This window comes from Podarcis liolepis (genome assembly GCF_965112155.1).
Source record: "Podarcis liolepis genome assembly, chromosome: 2".
Classification (NCBI taxonomy): domain Eukaryota; kingdom Metazoa; phylum Chordata; class Lepidosauria; order Squamata; family Lacertidae; genus Podarcis; species Podarcis liolepis.
This window is the reverse complement of record NC_139555.1, coordinates 119043436-119066687: the sequence shown is the minus strand read 5'-3', so window position 1 is coordinate 119066687 and position 23252 is coordinate 119043436. Positions and strand designations below refer to the sequence as shown.

General features: G+C 43.4%; 2 protein-coding genes across 4 annotated transcripts; both read left to right on the top strand.

The window, feature by feature from the left end:
- Positions 1–208: 208 nt before the first annotated feature.
- LOC310701796 (uncharacterized protein) lies at positions 209–6897 on the top strand. 2 transcript variants are annotated; one of them, XM_083493186.1, is made up of 2 exons: positions 209–2051; positions 5661–6897. In XM_083493186.1, exon 2 carries the CDS (start codon positions 5751–5753, stop codon positions 6795–6797), a length of 1047 nt encoding a protein of 348 aa, XP_083349312.1. In that variant the 5' UTR covers positions 209–2051; positions 5661–5750; the 3' UTR covers positions 6798–6897. The 2 variants fall into 2 exon arrangements, with proteins under 2 accessions (XP_083349312.1, XP_083349313.1); XM_083493187.1 differs by lacking the exon at positions 209–2051 and adding an exon at positions 5525–5558.
- A 6115-nt stretch (positions 6898–13012) lies between these two features.
- On the top strand, positions 13013–19161 carry LOC310701332 (uncharacterized protein). Of its 2 annotated transcripts, XM_083492079.1 has the most exons (3): positions 13013–13397; positions 13505–14633; positions 17031–19161. In XM_083492079.1, exons 2-3 carry the CDS (start codon positions 13595–13597, stop codon positions 17999–18001), a joined length of 2010 nt encoding a protein of 669 aa, XP_083348205.1. In that variant the 5' UTR covers positions 13013–13397; positions 13505–13594; the 3' UTR covers positions 18002–19161. The 2 variants fall into 2 exon arrangements, with proteins under 2 accessions (XP_083348205.1, XP_083348206.1); XM_083492080.1 differs by lacking the exon at positions 17031–19161 and adding an exon at positions 15342–16261 and having other exon boundaries at positions 13013–14633.
- The last annotated feature ends 4091 nt before the right edge of the window (positions 19162–23252 follow it).

The window sequence follows — 23252 nt, the reverse complement described above, 5'->3', positions numbered from 1 at the left end:
CACAGAGCTACAGTTTCCAGCATTACTAGGGGAGAGGAACTGATGCACATCAACTAGGCACTCCCCCCGGGGTCACTGCTTGGGGGTGTACTTTAGGCCCTGACCTCCATAGGCTTCAGACAAGGCAACGCCCCCCGGAATCCTTCACCGAACTACCCTTCAATATTTGGGGGATGGCACTCCTCCCCCCATCTCATCTACATAACAATCCCCCTACCAATGCCTAACTGCCAAGACCAGAGAAGTTGTGGCGATTTGCTACAAGGTAGGCAAAAAACCACATGGCCGGTGCCAATTTGCTAAGTGGAAAAAACTCCTCCCAGGCCCCTTAACGGCGACCAACCAAAGTCCATAGCAAGGTCAGAAGGAAACCTTGAAGGGCGGGCGGGTGGGAAACCGGTCAGCTGAGCGATCTGAAAGAGGGCGATCCCCGGGCTGCGCTTGCCTTAAATGGGGCAAACCACACACCCCGAGCCAGCCAATTGGCTGGCTCAGAGGATGACGCGGCCCGAGGATTCCCCAGTTCACGTGGGGCTGCAAGCCAGCCACCGCGCACGTGTTGGGGGCGTGAGCCTGCAACACCACCTCCTCCCAAGGTCGGAAGTGGCTTTGCGTGGCGAGTTCCCGCCTCCCACCAGTGGTAAATAACAACACAAGACACCATAATTAAGGGTAATGGGCTAAAATTGGTCACAACTTTATTGGTTACAGGTAAGAGTGGTACAGGGACGCGGGTGGCGCTGTGGTTAAAAGCCTCAGCGCCTAGAGCTTGCCGATCGAAAGGTCGGTGGTTCGAATCCCCGCGGCGGGGTGCGCTCCCGTCGCTCGGTCCCAGCGCCTGCCAACCTAGCAGTTCGAAAGCACCCCCGGGTGCAAGTAGATAAATAGGGACCGCTTACTGGCGGGAAGGTAAACAGCGTTTCCGTGTGCTGCGCTGGCTCGCCAGATGCAGCTTTCTCATGCTGGCCACGTGACCCGGAAGTGTCTGCGGACAGCGCTGGCCACCGGCCTCTTGAGTGAGATGGGCGCACAACCCCAGAGTCTGTCAAGACTGGCCCGTGCAGGCAGGGGTACCTTTACCTTTACTTAAGAGCGGTATTGGCTTAGGCACTGGTCCTATCCGTCTATCCGGCTTCAGCCTGATGGCTTGAGGACTGGCAAGGGTTAACACCAGCAGGGGGTGTGCCATCTGGGCATAACCCGGTCTCCCTCACCTCCCCCTACCCTGAACCACTGTGATGGGGGACTCTGCTATTCTTCCCAGCTCCTCTCCTTCCAGACACATCTCCACTCCCTCAATAATAACAGAGAACAACCAAACACACACAAATGTAAAACAGTTAAAACCATTGGAGCAGCAGGCCTGTCTCCAGCTGCCTGAGCCCAAATAACCCTCCCAAAACCTAGACATTTCCTTTAAAAAGAAAAAGTCTGCCCAGGTGGGCATGTTGCGCCCCCAAAGAGGACATGTCCAGGTTTCCCCAGACATATGGCAACCCTACAGTGTATAAAATTCATTGCTAGAAAAGGTTTGATGCACAATAGTACCATCATGTTCAGGACCCCTCAACTTCTGAACACCAGATTCTGGGTCTTCTACGTCCAGTAACTGGTCTTCCTAGAGCTATCCGATTAGCCACTGTTGAAAATAGAATGCTGGACTAGCTTGTGGTCAAGCTAACATTACCAGGGTCAAAAATTTTTTTTAAGAAAACCACAAAAGTTGATGTTATTATATTGACAGTATGTGAAACCAGGCCACAATTTAAACAAAAACAAAAAACAAGAAAGCTGCAACTCAAAGCGCAGGAGGGGGAAAGAGGGCATTTCTGTCTTTCTCTCTCTGCTGTTTAATTTCTATTTTCAGATCACACTTCCGCCCTGCCACAGTTTGTTTTTCTGTGAACTCCAATTCCCAGCAGCCTTTGCACTTCCCACATAAACGATCAACACCTGGATCCATTTAGCTGAGCAAACACCCAAGTGGGTCAGTGAAGGGGCTTGAGATGAAGAAGGAAAGTCTGTGAATTCACCAATGTCTACCAGAACGGGTGAGCTGGAGTCTACCAAGAACTCAAGATAGAACCCGGGTGAGTCCAAGGATGACAGCCCTTTGGAAGAATGAGAAAGTGAAAACAAGGGATTTCTTATTGTGCAGGAGGAGGAATGTGGGTATCAAGGAAGGGTGCAAGAGAGAGATTTCTTCCCCTGGGAGGTTAAGATGGGGTGGGGCTTGGCAAGGGCGTCTCTTGCCTTCGTGTTTTGCATTAATGAAATATTTCCCTAAGGGGGGGCTTGTTTTTTGTTAATTCATTTTCAATTAAAAACCTTCCAATTGGTGACAAATCAAATCTTGCCAAATCATAATACAAACAGCACAGCCAATTATACAGTGCAACTGTAAAAAAATTCAGAAGGGGACCTCCTATGTTCTGGATCTCAAGAGAAAATGTCTTTTATTTTCTGCTTTCTTCTCTCTTGTTGTTTTCCAGTTTCATATTTCCGATCTTAACCATCCTTATCTCACAATCACTGGTGTATGACTCTCAATATTGTTTAACAAAGTCCATATATCTGTTAACATGCAAGAGGCAAATTTTATGCCATGTTGTTCTCTTTCAGTTGCTTATAAAACACAGTCCTCCCAATGGCCCCTTCTTCCGCTCCACTGCTTTTAGCTCCAAAGACTCTGGGCTCTCTTCCAAGACTCCGTCAACTGATAAACTTTATGGCACGGCGATCTTTCTGATCTCTTAACGGGCCAATGTTTCAGTAAAAAACAATGCCATGGAGCATACTTCACAATCAGTATTTATGCAGAGACTGTTTTCTTTTTTTTTTATAAAATTTTTATTTGGTTTTCTGCTTTTATAAAGACAACACATACACAAAGAAAAAACAAAAGACAAAAACATGTATAAAATCAGCAAATCCCCATTTCATAACCTTGTTCCCTGACTTCCCCCCACCCCCCCCCATGCATCCCAGTTTCAAGATTATGTCAGCAAGTTGATATTTCTCCTCTTAACAATCTTATTCATCTTATTTCCTTTTTTATAATAAAAATTAATTTTCATAAGTTGGACTTAAGTTCTCTTCCATCGATTTTCATTTTATCTTAATTAAGAGTCATCTTAACCAAACCTAAAAGTCTTAAGAGTTTTTAAGAGTCTCTTCTTCCCTCCCTCCCATCCCCGGTTTTTGTCCCTTCCCAATAAAAATCCAAGTTCGAAGTTCTCAGCCTGGGTTCCTCACGTCCGAGGCTTTCAAATCTATTTCCGTTCCTCTCCGCCTGTCCTGTTGGTAGTCCTTTATAGCAGTCGTCAGATCTGGGAAAAGTTCTTTCACCATCAAAGTATGTCCTCTTCCGACAAAAAGATTCAAAGGTAGCTGCTGAAGTATTTCCACAAAGTCTATCTCTTCCAAGTCTAAGTCCAAACGGAGGCCCCAATCATATTTCTTTATTTTAAATTCCTGTACTCCATTTTGTCTTGGGGCCTCCTCCTTCTTCTTCTGTATCTCTCGCAGACTTGTGGTGGATATGTTCCCAGCGTCTCCTTGCTTGTATTCCACAGATGTCAACTTTTGGTTGTTGCTTCCCAGGATTACTTCTTCTTTTTCTTGTTGTTTAGTCTCTTCCAGCTCTGTAGATATTGTTTCCCAATCAGCTGTGGATTCTTTCTCATTAAGGTCCTCAATACAAAGAGCAGAGTTGCCTGTTCCCAAGGTCATAGTCTCAAGTTGTTTGTTCATGGCCAAGCTCTGCTCCTGTAAGATTCCCACCAATTGAAACATCCTTTCGATTTCCACTAGTAACTTTCCTTCCACAGCCATTGTATCCATTGTAGTTTCACAGAGTTCCCCCTAGGGGGAATCTGGTTACTTATTTGCCTTTTCACCAACAATCCTTTAACTGAGTATCATTACTTTGTTTCCAACAGTTTCAACTCAATTATAACTCGTCTTAGTCCATAGAAATCTTAAATGGCAATTTCTCACTTAAACCGCCCGTTTGGCAGCTTTGACAGCTGTCAAACTCCGCAGCTCTAACGCAGGCACAAAGGCAGGACGTTCCCGAGCCCGGGAGGGGGGGTTGTTTAAAACAAAAGGAAGGTTTCCAAAACTCCACTCTCCTGCACAAAATTTCCTTTAGCAAAATCTTGAAAGTTAGTGTCCTTTTTAACTCACCCCACCAAGGGTAGGCTCTCCAGCTTATCTCTTGTGTCGTTGCTTAGATGGTCTGCAAGAGGGGGGGTGCGGACTTCCTTTTAGCACACCCCCCGGTCGTCTCCAATTAAAGGTAAAATTTTTATAAAGTCCCAATCCGTCTTACTCACGGGTGATTCTTTCAGTCCAAATTTTCAAGGAAGGAAGTCAGCGCTCTCCGGTCATGGCTCGCGGCTTCGCTCCACCGAGGTAGCGATCGACTCTCAGTGCCACGCCACCCCCGTATCCCCTCCGCAGCCTTTAAAAAGGCTCTTTGCGAATCAGGGGGGGCGCTTAAGGCACCCGCCGAGTCTTCAGTCCGCAGGCTTCCGCGCCTGCGGTTTTTAAGGGTCCCCGCGTCGCCGGCGCGGCAAAGACCCATCCTCAGTGGAGCCGATTCCCTCCGGAGCTCGGAGGGAATCCGCCATTTCCAGATCGCGTCAACCCGGAAGTTCCTATGCAGAGACTGTTTTCAGTACCTCTAAAATCCAAGCCAGCTTTCCACAGGCCTTAGGAAAGCCAGCAGAAATCCAAGAGTCACCTCACTTTCTCCTTAATCCATATATGAGAATAATCCATTCAGACAAATCCAATTTTGTGTGAAATACCCCCCTTTTATAGTCCATCAAATAGCTCCAGCCCCCCCCCCCCACGCCCGGTAGGGGAGGCCATTATTTTTTTCTTCCTGCACATCAGCCATCTCCATTTTTTTTCCCCTCAGCCTGAGCCGCTTTCATATCTGATCTTGTTTTGGCAGTTCTAATTGGGGCTCTCTACCGGGGACTACGCAGCCATGTATCCAATTAATATTTACAGTTTCTCCTGCAATTCCTTTAGATATTTGATTCTTTCCTGGTGAGGTTCGCCATATCATGAAATAGCAAATATAAAGAATGTACAAAAAGGGCTGCCGCTCACCTCATAAATCAAAGCACAAAGATGAGAGGGTGGCTTGTTTAAGGCAGACCTGCAACCCAGAGTCCACAACGGAAAGGAAAAGAGGGATAGGATGTGAATTAGGGCTTCTGCAGGTGGAGGTTGCTACATTTCCTGGAGCAAAGATCAAAAGAGTCTTAGGAGGAAGGAAGGCAGCTCAGTGGTGGCATGCCTGCCTTGCATTGCAGAAGGTGGCAAGTTCAGTCCCCAGTATCTCCATGTAGGGCTTGGGAGAGGCTTCCCATATGAAACCCTGGAGAGCAGCTTCCAGTCAGTGTAGACAGTACTGAGCTAAGTGGCCAAAGTTACTATTCTTTTGTGTACATGAAGGAACATGAAGGAAAAGATTCATTTGGAAGCTATTTTCCTAAAACAGTAAGATGGAGGGTGTCTAGTGTACATATGGGACACACAATGTATCCTTTGAAAGCTGAGAAGGATACTTCTTATGCTTGTAATTCTCTGTTTTTCCTGTTTCTCAAGATACCTTGTTTCAAACAATCTACTTTGCTATATAGGCAAAGGGAAAGTGGCAGCCAGTAAATGAAGCAGAAGACACCCTTGCCTACGAAGAAGGTTGCAAGGAGCCCAGTTGGACCACAGCCAGGATGATGATGTTTGATACTTGCAAGGAGCCAGACCTGTGCATTGTCTATGGGGAACCCATCAGACCAAAGCCCATCATCCACAAGAGAACGGGGGGTCAGCAGGAAGCCCACCCAGTTGATGAGGAGGATGAACCCCTTTTTCATGGAGGAAGTTCCGGAGCTTCCTGGAAATTCACAGTACAGACAATTCCTGGTGCTGCTAAGGAGCAGGATGTGTGCATTGTAGGTGAGGAAAACATCTGGCAGTACTCCAACACCTGCGAGAGAAATATGTGTTTGCAGAAAATCAGCTCAGGGGAGGGTCCAGTTTACAGCAAAGGAGACTCCAGTGTCCCAAGTAAAACTCCAGCCCGGACCGTTGTTGATGCCACAGCCAGGATGATGATGCTTGATATTTCTAGAGAGCCAGACCTGTGCATTGTCTATGGGGAACCCATCAGGCCAAAGCCCATCGTCCATAAGAGAACTGAGGGTCAGCAGGAAGCCCACCCAGTTGAGGAGAAGGAGGAGGTACCCCTTCTTCATGGAGGAAGTTGCAGATCCCCCTGGGAAATCATGTTGGAGACAGTTCCTGGTACTGCTAAGGAGCAGGATGTGTGCATTGTAGGTGAGGAAAACATCTGGCACAACCCCAATATCTGTGAGAGAAAAGCATGTTTGCAGGAAACGCTCTCAGTGGAGGGTACTGTTCACAGCAAACTAGACTCCAGTGTCCCCAGGGAACCTCCAGCCCAGACTGTTGGTGATGCTGCTAAAGGACAAGACATCTGCATTGTGTATGACCAAGGTGTCCTACAAAAGCACACAGTCCATATCAGAATTGGGTATCCTGAGGAAACACACCCAGGGGAGGATGTAGTTAAACCTATTGCTGGTGGAAGAGATTGGAAAGGCCCCAATGAATCCACCTTCCAGCCTGCTGTTGATGCCACCAAGGAACAAGACTCCTGCATTGTGCATGAGGAAATGGTTAGACAGAGGCCCATTTTTCAAGGAAGAGCTCCCAGTGAAGCCACAGCTCAGAGAGGTATGGATACTGGTAAGTAATGGGACTCCCGGGTAATGCATATTGGGGAGGGAGGTCCCAGGCAGAATTGCTTCTTAGCTCCAGGTCTTAATGACAAGCAAACAAGGCTATTTTTGAGGTCATCCCATGCTACACCAACTTACAGTAGACCCACTAAAAGTAATGGACATAGGACCCACTCTATGTAGCTTTTGTTTGCTAGGGAAACTGTACTGCTCTTGAGTTGTATATATTTATATATATGCCTTGTGCAGAAATTTTTCAATTTTGCTTTGTACTTTTTGTTGTTTTGTTGTTCACAACTACTTTCCCTACGTTCATAGTCTGCTACTTTTGCTGTATTGTCTGCTCTTGAGCATTAGAAAAGTTTCAATACATCAAGAATTAGAAATCTTAATCTAACCTTTTGATGGACAAACAATATAGCTATGCTTCCTAAAGCCAATGTAAGCTTCCACCTGCAGACTGAGAAAATATATCCTCTCGAGAGTAAAATCTCTACAGGTAGAAATTTGCTGGTGAAACTGAGGCAACAGCAAAACCTGATATTGAGCGGAGTGGAAAGAAAGTTCACCCATGATGGCAACTTACTGCCCGCTTAAACAGCAATGGCCCAAAAGTGTATCAAAAAGACAAAACATATTACATTGGATGTCTCAGTTTCCATCTCTCTCTCTCTCTGACATCCATGTTTTCCTTCTCTCTTATCCAGCAGGTGTTTTGCAGTGGAGACAGAAGAGAAGGAAATATTTGAAAACAGCACAGGATGAGATGGTGGAGCAGAACCTGCTGAGTCACGATGGACCAAGGAGGGAAAAGAGAAGCCACAGAAAATGGAAGACAGACAAATCCATCACTTCTCAAAGTGGCTTCTTCACTGAGCAAGGAGAACAACCAGAAAACAGAGGTGCTTTGAGAACATCCACAAAGGAGAAAACAATTCAAACGGCAGAATCTGGAGAAATAAGCAGTGGGAGCAGAAACAATGGAAACAGCCCCACATGCCCTACAGAGGTGAAGCAGTATGGAAAGAGCTTCAGGAATCGGAAGCAGTTTGCTGCCCATCAGAAGATTCACACAGGACAGAAATCACATAAATGTGCAGACTGTGGAAAGAGCTTCCGCAAGAAATGGACCCTTACACTACATAAAAGAACCCACACAGGGGAGAAGCCGTACAAATGTTTGGAGTGCGATAAAAGCTTCAATTACAGCTCACACCTTACTAGACATCAAAGAATCCACACAGGGGAGAAGCCTTTCAAATGTTTGGAGTGTGAGAAAAGCTTCACTGACAGCTCAAGCCTTACAGTACATAAAAGAACTCACACAAAGGAGAAGCCTTACAAATGTTTGCAGTGCGATAAAAGCTTCACTGACAGCTCAAACCTTACAGTACATAAAAGAACTCACACAGGGGAGAATCCCTACAAATGTTCTGTGTGTGGAAAACATTTCTCACATATCTCGAACCTTAAAGTACATGAAAGAACTCACACAGGAGAGAAACTGTACAAGTGTGAACAATGTGGAAAGAGCTTCACCTGTAAATCATACCTGCAGAGGCATCAAAAGCACCACACAAGGGAGACACCCAACCAGGATTCAAATCTCAGTGAGCGTTTAGATGATGAATCGAGACCTCATGAAGGTGAGAACGCACAACGGATGGAAACCATGTAACTTCCTCAACTATCCTAAGAAAGTCGCATCCACACAATATATTTAAAGCTTCCCCCTAAAGAATACTGGGAACTTAAAGGTGTTCGTAAAGGTGTACGGAATTTAGACCTATGAGGTTGAAACTACTGTTTCCAGAATTCTTTTGAGAAAGCCATATAATAGCTACAAAGGAGCTGTAAAGGTTTGGTGCGGATGTGACCTCAGTCTCGGCGTCCATCTCTTGGGCATCGCAGGAGCCACTCAGAGGCCACATCCCCCCTGAATCTCCCAATACACACACATAATCCATGCTTTGGGTGGGTTCTTGAGTCTTTTAAGTGGCTAAAATACATTGCCTCAGGTTTTGGGTCCATTCTTTGTGTAGATTCCATGTGATAGGTGTGTGTGTGTGTGTGTGTGTGTGTGTGTGTGTGTGTAATAAAGTTGCTTTATCGTAATCAGTTAGGCTATGGAAATTGCTCTTGGGAGAATCTAGAGAAAACTCAGCTCTTTCCTTGGCCAGAGCACACTCAACCAGCACCTTTCTCTCTTGACATTGGGAATTTCTCTTGGCACCCCAATAAATGTGAGGGCTCTTCTGTTCATCCGGCTGAATTAACCAAGTTGGGGATAATTTAGGCTCTTGAAACCAAAGAGAAGGATTGACCCAAGGAAGGAAGGGAAGTTTGAAAGGCTTCAGAGGCTTCCCCGTTGGAAATGTAAAATTGGCACAGTAGCTGCTTCTACTTTTCAGATTTGTTTTGAGACTACCGATCCTGAATAATAAAGTTGTGTAAATATTATGCTTTGTGCTCTTCTGTTTTCACTGGCTCCTCAGAACAAAAATGGATGCAGCTTTCCAATTTAGATTGCAGTTTCCAGCACACTCAGCCCCCATTCACACCATGCAGTAAAAGCAATGGGATACCGCTTTAAACAGTCATGGCTTCCCCCAAGGAAGTCTGGGAGCTGAAGGTTGTTAAGAGTGCTGATATGGATTAGAGGAGACCTCGTATTCTCCTCACAGAGCTACAGTTTCCAGAATAACTGGGGGGGTGGGGAGAAACTGATGGTTAAACCACTTTGCCCGAGCTGCTCAAAGAACCCTAAAAGATTGGTGAATTGCAGAAGCCAAGCTGGATTTTATTCAGTAAGACTTGGTCCTCTGTATAGATGAAGACTTTATCAACCATAAATCAGTGGTTGCACCTGCAACTGAAATTGTGACACCATGTGAAAGCTTCACTAAAGTTATATTTCCCTTTGAGAAATAGCCTAACCTGTTGAAATTCTGCCTGCTACACAGCTGTTAAAGGCACAAGGATCAGAATAAGTACACTCAAAGGAAGGGAGAAGCAGCTTTTGAGGCCTCGGGGGATTCCTATTGCCTGGTATCTAAACCACTTACAAATCACTCGCAGCTCTGCATTCACTCATTGGCTGAACGGCTGGTGCCTAAAAATTAGGAAGGAAGGAACTAGGAGAACCTCCCTGGGAAGAGCGTTCCAGGAGTGAGGAGGCACCTCAGGAAAGGCCTGTTCTCAAGTTGCCAGGCTCCTGGCGTCTCGTGTCGGAGGCACACGGAGGAGTCTTTTTTTAAGAAAACCACAAAGGTTGATGTTATTATGTTGACAATATGTGAAACCAAGCCACAATTTAAAAACAAAAGCAGAAAGCTATAAATCAAAGTGCAAGAGGGGGAAAGAGGGCATTTCTTTTTCTCTCTCTGCTGTATAATTTCTCTTTTCAGATCACACTTCAGCCCTGCACCAGTTTGTTTTTCTGTGGACTCCAATTCCCAGCAGCCTTTGCACTTCCCACATAAATGATTAACACCTGGCCCCATTCAGCTGAGCAAACACCCAAGGGGGACAGTGAAGGGGCTTGAGATGAAGAAGGAAAGTCAGTGAATTCACCAGTATCTACCAGAAGGGGTGAGCTGGAGCCTACCAAGAACTCAAGATAAGACATGCTGGTATTGGGTAGAAAATTCTGAACTGGGAGTCCCTGCTTTTCCCCTCTTTCTTCTCCTTTGTGGCATTTGAAATGCAGACTTGATTTCACAAGGGGCTGCTGCTCTGGGCCTCGAGTGTAGATGTTCCTTATCCCTAAGGGGACCTGGGTGAGTCAAAGGAGGAAGAGTGCAAGAGAGGGAATTCTTCCCATGGATGGGTAAACTGGGGTGGGGTCGGGCAGGTGGCTTCTTTCCCCTTGGCTTTTGCATTAATTAAATATTTCACAATGATTGCTTAAGGGAGAGTCCTTATCCCTAAGGGGACCTGGGTGAGTCAAAGGATGACAGCCCTTTGGAAGAATGGGAAAGTGAAAACAAGGGATTCCTCACTGTGCAGGAGGAGAAATGTGGGTATCAAGGAAGGGTGCAAGAGAGAGATTTCTTCCCCTGGGAGGTTGAGATGGGATGGGGTCCGGAAGGCAGCCTCTTGCCTCTTGTGTTTTTATTAGTTTTTCAATTAGATACTCCACATACACATATTCTACTACATTTTACATTTATACTTGCTTTTCAGTGCTGACTTGCCTCCTTCTTTCTTCTGGTTTTTATATCACATATAATTTTATCGCATTATTTTCTTCCATTTTATATATTGTTATCAATTTCCATATTTGAGCATAGTGTATCCATAAACAAATAAGTCCTCGGGTTTATACAATTCTTGTTGTCAATCTGTATTCATTTACCACTACTGTTAGTTATATTAGTTTCCTTATACATTTTGCTTCTTAATATTTTCATAATCCGTCACTTTTCTTCATCTTTCCCATTATGAGGTTTGTTTCCAATTCTACTAATTTTACTATTTCATCTTTTCTTTCCTTTATACAACATAAATTTTTCCAATTCTTTTTGAAATGTTTCCTCACCCTGTTGTCGAATTTTCCCTGTTAGTTTGGCTATTTCTGCATATTCCATTACCTTCTGTCTCCATTCTTCTACTGTTGGTAATTGCTTCTGTTTCCAAAACTACGCTAACAGGAACCTCGCCGCTTTTGTTGCATATAAAAACGGTTTCTGGTCGTTCTTAACCAGATCTTCTCCTAACATTCCTAACAAGAATGCCTCTGGCTTTTTCAAAAACATATATCTAAATATCTTCTTTAGCTCGTTGTATATATTTTCCCAGTACATTTTTACCTTATCACATGACCACTGCAAGAGAAAGAAATCACCTTCTTTCACCCCACACTTCCAGCAATTCTTGTTTCCTGTTTTGTACATCCTTAACAGTTTAATTGGAGAGAGGTAACATCTGTACATCATTTTTAACAGATTTTCTTTTAACAAAGTACATGCTGTGAATTTTAGCCCAGTGTTCCATAGTTTTATCCACTTCTCATATTCAGTGCTACGGCCAACGTCCATTGCCCACTTAATCATGACGCTCTTGATTTCTTCATCTTTTGTACACCATTCTAATAAAAACTCACAGACCTTTGACAATATTTTTGTGTTTTGTAATATTGCAGTTTCTAATATTGATTTGGTTTGTTCGAAACCTCTTGCTTTTTTTTCTTTTGAGAAAATGTCATTCATTTGGTGATACTCCATCCAACCTGATAATTTATCTTTCAGTTCCTCGTAAGGCCTGATCTTTATTACATTATTTTCTTCTATAAATATGTCTCTGAGAACTAGCCATTCTCCTTTCATATTTGATTTTTTCACTGAGAAGGCTTCTTGGGGTGACAACCACCATGGTGTTTTCCTTTCAAACCACTCTTTATATCTTTTCCAAACAACATACAATGATCTTTTTATAATATGATCTAGAAAGTCGTGGTGTACTCCATCCTTGTCATACGAAAGGTATGTGTGCCACCCGTATCTATTTCCAAACCTCTCTAGATCTAATACGTCTGTGTTCTTCAAACTAAGCCATTCTTTTAACCATGTTATAGAAGTGGCTTCATAATATATTTTAAGATCCGGTAACGAGAAGCCTCCTCTTTCCTTTTTATCCGTCAGAAGTTTAAACTTTATTCTAGGTTTCTTCCCTTGCCATACAAACCTAGAAATCATTTTTTGCCACTCATTGAATTGACCTAATCCAGCAACAATAGCACAGTTTGGAATAAAAAAAAGCATCATAGGTAAGACACTCATCTTGACAGCTGCTATCCTTCCCCCGAAGGACACTTTCAATCTGTCCCATATTTCCAAATTTGTCTTTCTTTCTTTCTTTCCATGCTGTTTTATAATTGTCCTTGAATAGGTTTGTGTTTTTTGGGGAGAGCCAGACCCCCAAATATTTTCTTTTCTTTACAACTGTTATTTCCGTTTTACTTTGCAGGTGATATGTTTGCTCCATGTTCATGTTTTTCACCATCATTTTTGTTTTACCCTTATGAATTTTCAATCCTACCAACATGCCAAATTCTTCAATTACGTTTAATGCTTCCGCTGTCAAAGTTAAAGGTTCTTGTACTGTCAAGACTAGATTGTCCGCGGAGGCTTTAACCTTATATTCTTTTTCGCCACACTTTATCCCTGTAATTCTTTCTGTCTCTCTTATATTTACATTTTTCACTAAGGGGGAGCTTGTTTAAGGCAGACCTGCAACCCAAAGTCAACAACGGAAAGGAAAAGAGGGACGGGATGTGTATTAGGGCTTCTGCAGGTGGAGGTTGCTACATTTCCTGGAGCAAAGATCAAAAGAGTCTTAGGAGGGAGGAAGGCAGCTCAGTGGTAGAGTGCCTCCCTTACATTGCAATAGGTGGCACATTCAATCCCCAGTATCTCCATGTAGGGCTTGGGAGAGGCTTCCTGTATGAAACCCTGGAGAGCAGCTTCCAGTCAGTGTAGACAGTACTGAGCTAAGTGGCCAAAGTTACTATTCTTTTGTGTACATGAAGGAACATGAAGGAAAAGATTCATTTGGGAGCTATTTTCCTAAAACAGTAAGATGGAGGGTGTCTAGTGTACATATGGGACACACAATGTATCCTTTGAAGGCTGAGCTGAACAGGATACTTCTTATGCTTGTAATTCTCTGTATTTCCTGTTTCTCAAGATACCTTGTTTCAAACAATCTACTTTCCTAAATAGGCAAAGGGAAAGTGGCAGCCAGTAAATGAAGCAGAAGACACCCTTGCCTACGAAGAAGGTTGCAAGGAGCCCAGTTGGACCACAGCCAGGATGATGATGTTTGATACTTGCAAGGAGCCAGACCTGTGCATTGTCTATGGGGAACCCATCAGACCAAAGCCCATCATCCACAAGAGAACGGGGGGTCAGCAGGAAGCCCACCCAGTTGATGAGGAGGATGAACCCCTTTTTCATGGAGGAAGTTCCGGAGCCTCCTGGAAAATCACAGTACAGACAATTCCTAGTGCTGCTAAGGAGCAGGATGTGTGCATTGTGGGTGAGGAGAACATCTGGCAGTACTCCAACACCTGCAAGAGAAATATGTGTTTGCAGAAAATCAGCTCAGGGGAGGGTCCAGTTTACAGCAAAGGAGACTCCAGTGTCCCAAGTAAAACTCCAGCCCAGACTGTTGTTGATGCCACAGCCAAGATGATGGTGCTTGATATTTCTAGAGAGCCAGACCTGTGCATTGTCTATGGGGAACCCATCAAGCCAAAGCCCATCATCCATAAGAGAACTGAGGGTCAGCAGGAAGCCCACCCAGTTGAGGAGAAGGAGGATGTACCCCTTCTTCGTGGAGGAAGTTGCAGATCCCCCTGGGAAATCATGTTGGAGACAGTTCCTGGTGCTGCTGAGGAGCAGGATGTGTGCATTGTGGGTGAGGAAAACATCTGGCACAACCCCAACATCTGTGAGAGAAAAGCGTGTTTGCAGGAAACGCTTTCAGTGGAGGGTACCGTTCACAGCAAACTAGACTCCAGTGTCCCCAGGGAACCTCCAGCCCAGACTGTTGGTGATGCTGCTAAAGGACAAGACATCTGCATTGTGTATGACCAAGGTGTCCTACAAAAGCACACAGTCCATATCAGAATTGGGTATCCTGAGGAAACACACCCAGGGGAGGATGTAGTTAAACCTATTGCTGGTGGAAGAGATTGGAAAGGCCCCAATGAATCCACCTTCCAGCCTGCTGTTGATGCCACCAAGGAACAAGACTCCTACATTGTGCATGAGGGAATGGTTAGACAGAAGCCCATTTTTCAAGCAACAGCCCCCAGTGAAGCCACAGCTCAGAGAGATATGGATGCTGGTAAGTAATGGGACTCCCAGGTAATGCATATTGGGGAGGGAGGTCCCAGGTAGAATTGCTTCTTAGCTCCAGGTCTTAATGACAAGCACACAAGGCTATTTTTGAGGTCATCCCATGCTACACCAACTTACAGTAGACCCACTAAAAGTAATGGACATAGAACCCACTCTATGTAGGTTCTGTTTGCTGGGGAAACTGTACTGCTCTTGAGTTGTATATATTTATATAATACGCCTTGTGCAGAAATTTTTAAATTTTGCTTTGTACTTTTTGTTGTTTTGTTTGTTGTTCACAACTACTTTCCCTACGTTCATAGTCTGCTACTTTTGCTGTATTGTCTGCTCTTGAGCATTAGAAAAGTTTCAATACATCAAGAATTAGAAATCTTGATCTAACCTTTTGATGGACAAACAATATAGCTTTGCTTCCTAAATCTAATGTAAGCTTCCAGCTGCAGACTGAGAAAATATATCCTCTCGAGAGTAAAATCTGTACAGGTAGAAATTTGCTGGTGAATCTGAGGCAACGGCAAAACCAGACTCAGGATATTGAGCAGAGTGGAAAGAAAGGTCACCCATGATGGCAACTTACTGCCCGCTTAGACAGCAATGGCCCAAAAGTATAATAAAAAGACAAAACATATTACATTGAATGTCTCAGTTTCCATCTCTCTATCTGACATCCATGTTTTTCTTTTCTCTTATCCAGCAGCTGTTGTGCAATGGAGACAGAACAAAAGGAAATCTTCGAAAAAAGCACAGGATGAGATGGTGGAGCAGAACCTCCTGAGTCACGATGAACCAAGGAGGGAAAAGAGAAGCCACAGAAAACGGAAGACAGACAAATCCATCACTTCTCAAAGTGGCTTCTTCACTGAGCAAGGAGAACAACCAGAAAACAGAGGTGCTTTGAGAACATCAACAAAGGAGAAAACAATTCAAAGGGCAGAGTCTGGAGAAATAAGCAGTGGGAGCAGAAACAATGGAAACAGCCCCACATGCCCTACAGAGGTGAAGCGATTTACTTGTTTGGAGTCTGGAATTAGCTTCAGGAATCAGAAGCAGTTTGCTACCCATCAGAAGATTCACACAAGACAGAAATCATATAAATGTGCAGACTGTGGAAAGAGCTTCTGCAATAAATGGAACCTTAAAGTACATAAAAGAACCCACGCAGGGGAGAAGCCTTTCAAATGTTCAAAGTGTGAGAAAAGCTTCACTGTCAGCTCAAACCTTAATGCACATCAAAGAACTCACACAGGGGAGAAGCCCTACAAATGTTCTCTGTGTGGGAAACATTTTGCACATATCTCAAACCATAAAGTACATGAAAGAACTCACACAGGAGAGAAACTGTACAAGTGTGAACAATGTGGAAAGAGCTTCACCCGTAAATCAGACCTCAAGAGGCATCAAAAGCACCACACAAGGGAGACACCCAACCAGGATTCAAATCTCAGTGAGCATTTAGATGATGAATCGAGACCTCATGAAGGTGAGAATGCACAACAGATGGAAACCATGTAACTTCCTCAACTATCCTAAGAAAGTTGCATCCACACAATATATTTAAAGCTTCCCCCTAAAGAATACTGGGGACTTAAAGGTGTTCATAAAGGTGTCTGGAATTTAAACCTATAAGGTTGAAACTACTGTTTCCAAAATTCTTTTGAGAAAGCCATATAATAGCTACAAAGGAGGACTCCCAGGTAATGCATATTGGAGAGGGAAGCCCCAGGCAGAATTGCTTCTTAGCTCCAGGCCTTAATGACAAGCACACAAGGCTATTTTTGAGGTCATCCCATGCTACACCAACTTACAGTAGACCCACTAAAAGTAATGGACATAGAACCCACTCTATGTAGGTTCTGTTTGCTGGGGAAACTGTACTGCTCTTGAGTTGTATATATTTATATATAAGCCGTGTGGAGCAATTTTTCAATTTCGCTTTGTACTTTTTGTTGTTTTGTTTGTTGTTCACAACTACTTTCCCTATGTTCATAGTCTGCTACTTTTGCTGTATTGTCTGCTCTTGAGCATTAGAAAAGTTTCAATACATCAAGAATTAGAAATCTTGATCTAACCTTTTGATGGACAAACAATATAGCTTTGCTTCCTAAATCTAATGTAAGCTTCCAGCTGCAGACTGAGAAAATATTTCCTCTCGAGAGTAAAATCTGTACAGGTAGAAATTTGCTGGTGAATCTGAGGCAACGGCAAAACCTGACTAAGGATATTGAGCAGAGTGGAAAGAAAGGTCACCCATGATGGCAACTTACTGCCCGCTTAGACAGCAATGGCCCAAAAGTGAATCAAAAAGACAAAACATATTACATTGAATGTCTCAGTTTCCATCTCTCTCTCTCTGACATCCATGTTTTCCTTCTCTCTTATCCAGCAGGTGTTTTGCAGTGGAGACAGAACAAAAGGAAAACTTTGAAAACAGCACAGGATGAGATGGTGGAGCAGAACCTCCTGAGTCACGATGGACCAAGGAGGGAAAAGAGAAGCCACAGAAAACAGAAGACAGACAAATCCATCGTTTCTCAAAGTAGCTTCTTCACTGAGCAAGGAGAACAACCAGAAAACAGAGATGCTTTGAGAACATCCACAAAGGAGAAAACAATTCAAAGGGCAGAGTCTGGAGAAATAAGCAGTGGGAGCAGAAACAATGGAAACAGCCCCACATGCCCTACAGAGGTGAAGCAGTATGGAAAGAGCTTCAGGAATCAGAAGCAGTTTGCTGCCCATCAGAAGATTCACACAGGACAGAAATCACATAAATGTGCAGACTGTGGAAAGAGCTTCCGCAGGAAATGGACCCTTACACTACATAAAAGAACCCACACAGGGGAGAAGCCGTACAAATGTTTGGAGTGCGATAAAAGCTTCAATTACATCTCACACCTTACTAGACATCAAAGAATCCACACAGGGGAGAAGCCTTTCAAATGTTTGGCGTGTGAGAAAAGCTTCACTGTCAGCTCAAGCCTTACTAAACATCAAAGAACTCACACAAAGGAGAAGCCTTACAAATGTTTGCAGTGCGATAAAAGCTTCACTGACAGCTCAAACCTTACAGTACATAAAAGAACTCACACAGGGGAGAAGCCCTACAAATGTTCTGTGTGTGGAAAACATTTCGCACAGATCGCGAACCTTAAAGTACATGAAAGAACTCACACAGGAGAGAAACTGTACAAGTGTGAACAATGTGGAAAGAGCTTCACCCGTAAAGCAGACCTGCAGAGGCATCAAAAGCACCACACAAGGGAGCCACCCAACCAGGATTCAAATCTCAGTGAGCGTTTAGATGATGAATCGAGACCTCATGAAGGTGAGAACGCACAACGGATGGAAACCATGTAACTTCCTCAACTATCCTAAGAAAGTCGCATCCACACAATATATTTAAAGCTGCCCCCTAAAGAATACTGGGAACTTAAAGGTGTTCGTAAAGGTGTACGGAATTTAGACCTATGAGGTTGAAACTACTGTTTCCAAAATTCTTTTGAGAAAGCCATATAATAGCTACAAAGGAGCTGTAAAGGTTTGGTGCGGATGTGACCTCAGTCTCGGCGTCCATCTCTTGGGCATCGCAGGAGCCACCCAGAGGCCACATCCCCCCTGAATCTCCCAATACACACACATAATCCATGCTTTGGGTGGGTTCTTGAGTCTTTTAAGTGGCTAAAATACATTGCCTCAGGTTTTGGGTCCATTCTTTGTGTAGATTCCATGTGATAGGTGTGTGTGTATGTGTGTGTGTGTGTGTGTGTGTGTGTGTGTGTAATAAAGTTGCTTTATCGTAATCATTTAGGCTATGGAAATTGCTCTTGGGAGAATCTAGAGAAAACTCAGCTCTTTCCTTGGCCAGAGCACACTCAACCAGCACCTTTCTCTCTTGACATTGGGAATTTCTCTTGGCACCCCAATAAATGTGAGGGCTCTTCTGTTCATCCGGCTGAATTAACCAAGTTGGGGATAATTTAGGCTCTTGAAACCAAAGAGAAGGATTGACCCAAGGAAGGAAGGGAAGTTTGAAAGGCTTCAGAGGCTTCCCCGTTGGAAATGTAAAATTGGCACAGTAGCTGCTTCTACTTTTTAGATTTGTTTTGAGACTACCGATCCTGAATAATAAAGTTGTGTAAATATTATGCTTTGTGCTCTTCTGTTTTCACTGGCTCCTCAGAACAAAAATGGATGCAGCTTTCCAATTTAGATTGCAGTTTCCAGCACACTCAGCCCCCATTCACACCATGCAGTAAAAGCAATGGGATACCGCTTTAAACAGTCATGGCTTCCCCCAAGGAAGTCTGGGAGCTGAAGGTTGTTAAGAGTGCTGATATGGATTAGAGGAGACCTCGTATTCTCCTCACAGAGCTACAGTTTCCAGAATAACTGGGGCGGTGGGGAGAAACTGATGGTTAAACCACTTTGCCCGAGCTGCTCAAAGAACCCTAAAAGATTGGTGAATTGCAGAAGCCAAGCTGGATTTTATTCAGTAAGACTTGGTCCTCTGTATAGATGAAGACTTTATCAACCATAAATCAGTGGTTGCACCTGCAACTGAAATTGTGACACCATGTGAAAGCTTCACTAAAGTTATATTTCCCTTTGAGAAATAGCCTAACCTGTTGAAATTCTGCCTGCTACACAGCAGGCACAAGGATCAGAATAAGTACACTCAAAGGAAGGGAGAAGCAGCTTTTGAGGCCTCGGGGGATTCCTATTGCCTGGTATCTAAACCACTTACAAATCACTCGCAGCTCTGCATTCACTCATTGGCTGAACGGCTGGTGCCTAAAAATTAGGAAGGAAGGAACTAGGACAACCTCCCTGGGAAGAGCGTTCCAGGAGTGAGGAGGCACCTCAGGAAAGGCCTGTTCTCAAGTTGCCAGGCTCCTGGCGTCTCGTGTCGGAGGCACACGGAGGAGTCTTTTTTTAAGAAAACCACAAAGGTTGATGTTATTATGTTGACAATATGTGAAACCAAGCCACAATTTAAAAACAAAAGCAGAAAGCTATAAATCAAAGTGCAAGAGGGGGAAAGAGGGCATTTCTTTTTCTCTCTCTGCTGTATAATTTCTCTTTTCAGATCACACTTCCGCCCTGCCACAGTTTCTTTTTCTGTGAACTCCAATTCCCAGCAGCCTTTGCACTTCCCACATAAACGATCAACACCTGGCCCCATTTATCTGAGCAAACACCCAAGTGGGTTAGTGAAGGGGCTTGAGATGAAGAAGGAAAGTCAGTGAATTCACCAATATCTACCAGAAGGGGTGAGCTGGAGCCTACCAAGAACTCAAGATAAGACATGCTGGGATTGGGTAGAAAATTCTGAACTGGGGGTCCCTGTTTTTCCCCTCTTTCTTCTCCTTTGTGGCATTTGAAATGCAGACTTGATCTCCCAAGGGGCTCCTGCTCTGGGCCTCGAGTGCAGACGTTCCTTATCCCTAAGGGGACCTGGGTGAGTCAAAGAAGGAAGAGTGCAAGAGAGGGAATTCTTCCCATGGATGGGTAAACTGGGGTGGGGTCGGGCAGGTAGCTTCTTTCTCCTTGCCTTTTGCATTAATTAAATATTTCACAATGATTGCTTAAGGGGGAGTCCTTAGCCCCAAGGGGACCTGGGTGAGTCAAAGGATGACAGCCCTTTGGAAGAATGAGAAAGTGAAAACATAGGATTTCTCACTGTGCAGGAGGAAGAATGTGGGTAGCAAGGAAGGGTGCAAGAGAGAGATTTCTTCCCCTGGGAAGTTGAGATGGGGTGGGGTCCGGAAGGCAGCCTCTTGCCTTTTGTGTTTTTATTGGTTTTTCAATTAGATACTCCACATACACATATTGTACTACATTTTACATTTATACTTGCTCGTCACAGCTGACTTGCCTCCTTCTTTCTTCTGGTTTTTTATATCACATATAATTTTATCGCATTATTTTCTTCCATTTTATATATTGTTATCATTTTCCACATTTGAGCATAGTGTATCCATAAACAAATAAGTTCTCAGGTTTATACAATTCTTGTTGTCAATCTGTATTCATTTACCACTACTGTTAGTTATATTAGTTTCCTTATACATTTTGCTACTTATTATTTTCATTATCCATCACTTTTCTTAATCTTTCCCATTATGAGGTTTGTTTCCAATTCTACTAGTTTTACTATTTCATCTTTTCTTTCCTTATACAACATAAATTTTTCCAATTCTTTTTGAAATGTTTCCTCACCCTGTTGTCGAATTTTCCCTCTTAGTTTGGCTATTTCTGCATATTCCATTACCTTCTGTCTCCATTCTTCTACTGTTGGTAATTGCTTCTGTTTCCAAAACTACGCTAACAGGAACCTCGCCGCTTTTGTTGCATATAAAAACAGTTTCTGGTCGTTCTTAACCAGATCTTCTCCTAACATTCCTAACAAGAATGCCTCTGGCTTTTTCAAAAACATATATCTAAATATCTTCTTTAGCTCATTGTATATATTTTCCCAGTACGTTTTTATCTTATCACATGACCACCGCAAGTGAAAGAAATCACCTTCTTTCACCCCACATTTCCAGCAATTCCTGTTTCCTCTTTTGTACATCCTTAACAGTTTAATTGGAGTGAGGTACCATCTATACCTCATTTTTAACAGATTTTCTTTTAACAAAGTACATGCTGTGAATTTTAGTCCAGTGTTCCATAGTTTTTCCACTTCTCATATTCAATGCTATGGCCAACATCCATTGCCCACTTAATCATGACACTCTTGATTTCTTTGTCATTTGTACACCATTCTAATAAAAACTCAGACCTTTGACAATATTTTTGTGTTTTGTAATATTGTAGCTTCTAAAATTGATTTGGTTTGTTCGAAACCTCTTGCTTTTTTATCTTTTGAGAAAATGTCATTCATTTGGTGATACTCCATCCAACGTGATAATTTATCTTTTAGTTCCTCCTAAGGCCTGATCTTTATTACATTATTTTCTTCTATAAATATGTCTCTGTGCTCTAGCCATTCTCCTTTCATATTTATTTTTTTCACTGAGAAGGCTTCTTGGGGTGACAGCCACCATGGTGTTTTCCTTTCAAACCACTCTTTATATCTCTTCCAAACTTCATACAATGATCTTTTTATAATATGATCTAGAAAGTCTCGGTGTACTCCATCCTTGTTATACCAACGGTACGCGTGCCACCCGTATCTATTTCCAAACCTCTCTAGATCTAATACGTCTGTGTTCTTCAAACTAAGCCATTCTTTTAACCATGTTATAGAAGCGGCTTCATAATATATTTTAAGATCCGGTAACGAGAAGCCTCCTCTTTCCTTTTTATCCGTCAGAAGTTTAAACTTTATTCTAGGTTTCTTCCCTTGCCATACAAACCTAGAAATCATTTTTTGCCACTCATTGAATTGACCTAATCCAGCAACAATAGCACAGTTTGGAATTAAAAAAAGCATCTTAGGTAAGACACTCATCTTGACAGCTGCTATCCTTCCCCCGAAGGACACTTTCAATCTGTCCCATATTTCCAAATTTGTCTTTCTTTCTTTCCATGTTGTTTTATAATTGTCCTTGAATAGGTTTGTGTTTTTAGGGGAGAGCCAGACCCCCAAACATTTTCTTTTCTTTACCACTGTTATTTCCGTTTTACTTTGCAGGTGATCTGTTTGTTCCACGTTCATGTTTTTCACCATCATTTTTGTTTTACCCTTATTAATTTTCAATCCTGCCAACATTCCAAATTCTTCAATTACTTTTAATGCTTCCGCTGTCAAAGTTAAAGGTTCTTGTACTGTCAAGACTATATGGTCGGCGAAGGCTTTAACCTTATATTCGTTTTCCCCACACTTTATCCCTGTAATTCTTTCTGTCTCTCTTATATTTACATTTTTCACTAAGGGGGAGCTTGTTTAAGGCAGACCTGCAACCCAGAGTCCACAACGGAAAGGAAAAGAGGGACAGGATGTGTATTAGGGCTTCTGCAGGTAGAGGTTGCTACATTTCCTGGAGCAAAGATCAAAAGAGTCTTAGGAGGGAGGCAGGCAGCTCAATGGTAGAGTGCCTCCCTTACATTGCAAAAGGTGGCACGTTCAATCCCCGGTATCTCCATGTAGGGCTTGGGAGAGGCTTCCTGTATGAAACACTGGAGAGCTGCTGCCAGTCAGTGTAGACAGTACTGAGCTAAGTGGCCAAAGTTACTATTCTTTTGTGTACATGAAGGAACATGAAGGAGAAGATTCATTTGGGAGCTATTTTCCTAAAAGAGTAAGATGGAGAGTGTCTAGTGTACATATGGGGCACACAATGTATCCTTTGAAGACTGAGCTGAACAGGATACTTCTTATGCTTCTAATTCTCTGTATTTCCTGTTTCTCAAGATACCTTGTTTCAACCAATCTACTTTCCTAAATAGGCAAAGGGAAACTGGCAGCCAGTAAATGAAGCAGAAGACGCCCGTGCATACGAAGAAGGTTGCAAGGAGTCCAGTTGGACCACAGCCAGGATGATGAGGTTTGATACTTGCAAGGAGCCAGACCTGTGCATTGTCTATGGGGAACCCATCAGGCAAAAGCCCATCATCCACAAGAGAAGGGAGGGTCAGCAGAAAGCCCAGCCAGTTGATGAGG

Coding starts and splice junctions, on each gene's coding strand:
- LOC310701796 (XM_083493186.1), top strand. CDS start 5,751: ATGATGATGTTTGATACTTGCAAGGAGCCAGACCTGTGCATTGTCTAT.
- LOC310701332 (XM_083492079.1), top strand. CDS start 13,595: ATGATGATGTTTGATACTTGCAAGGAGCCAGACCTGTGCATTGTCTAT. Junction 14,634..17,030: donor TCAGAGAGATATGGATGCTG/GTAAGTAATGGG, acceptor TCTCTTATCCAG/CAGGTGTTTTGCAGTGGAGA.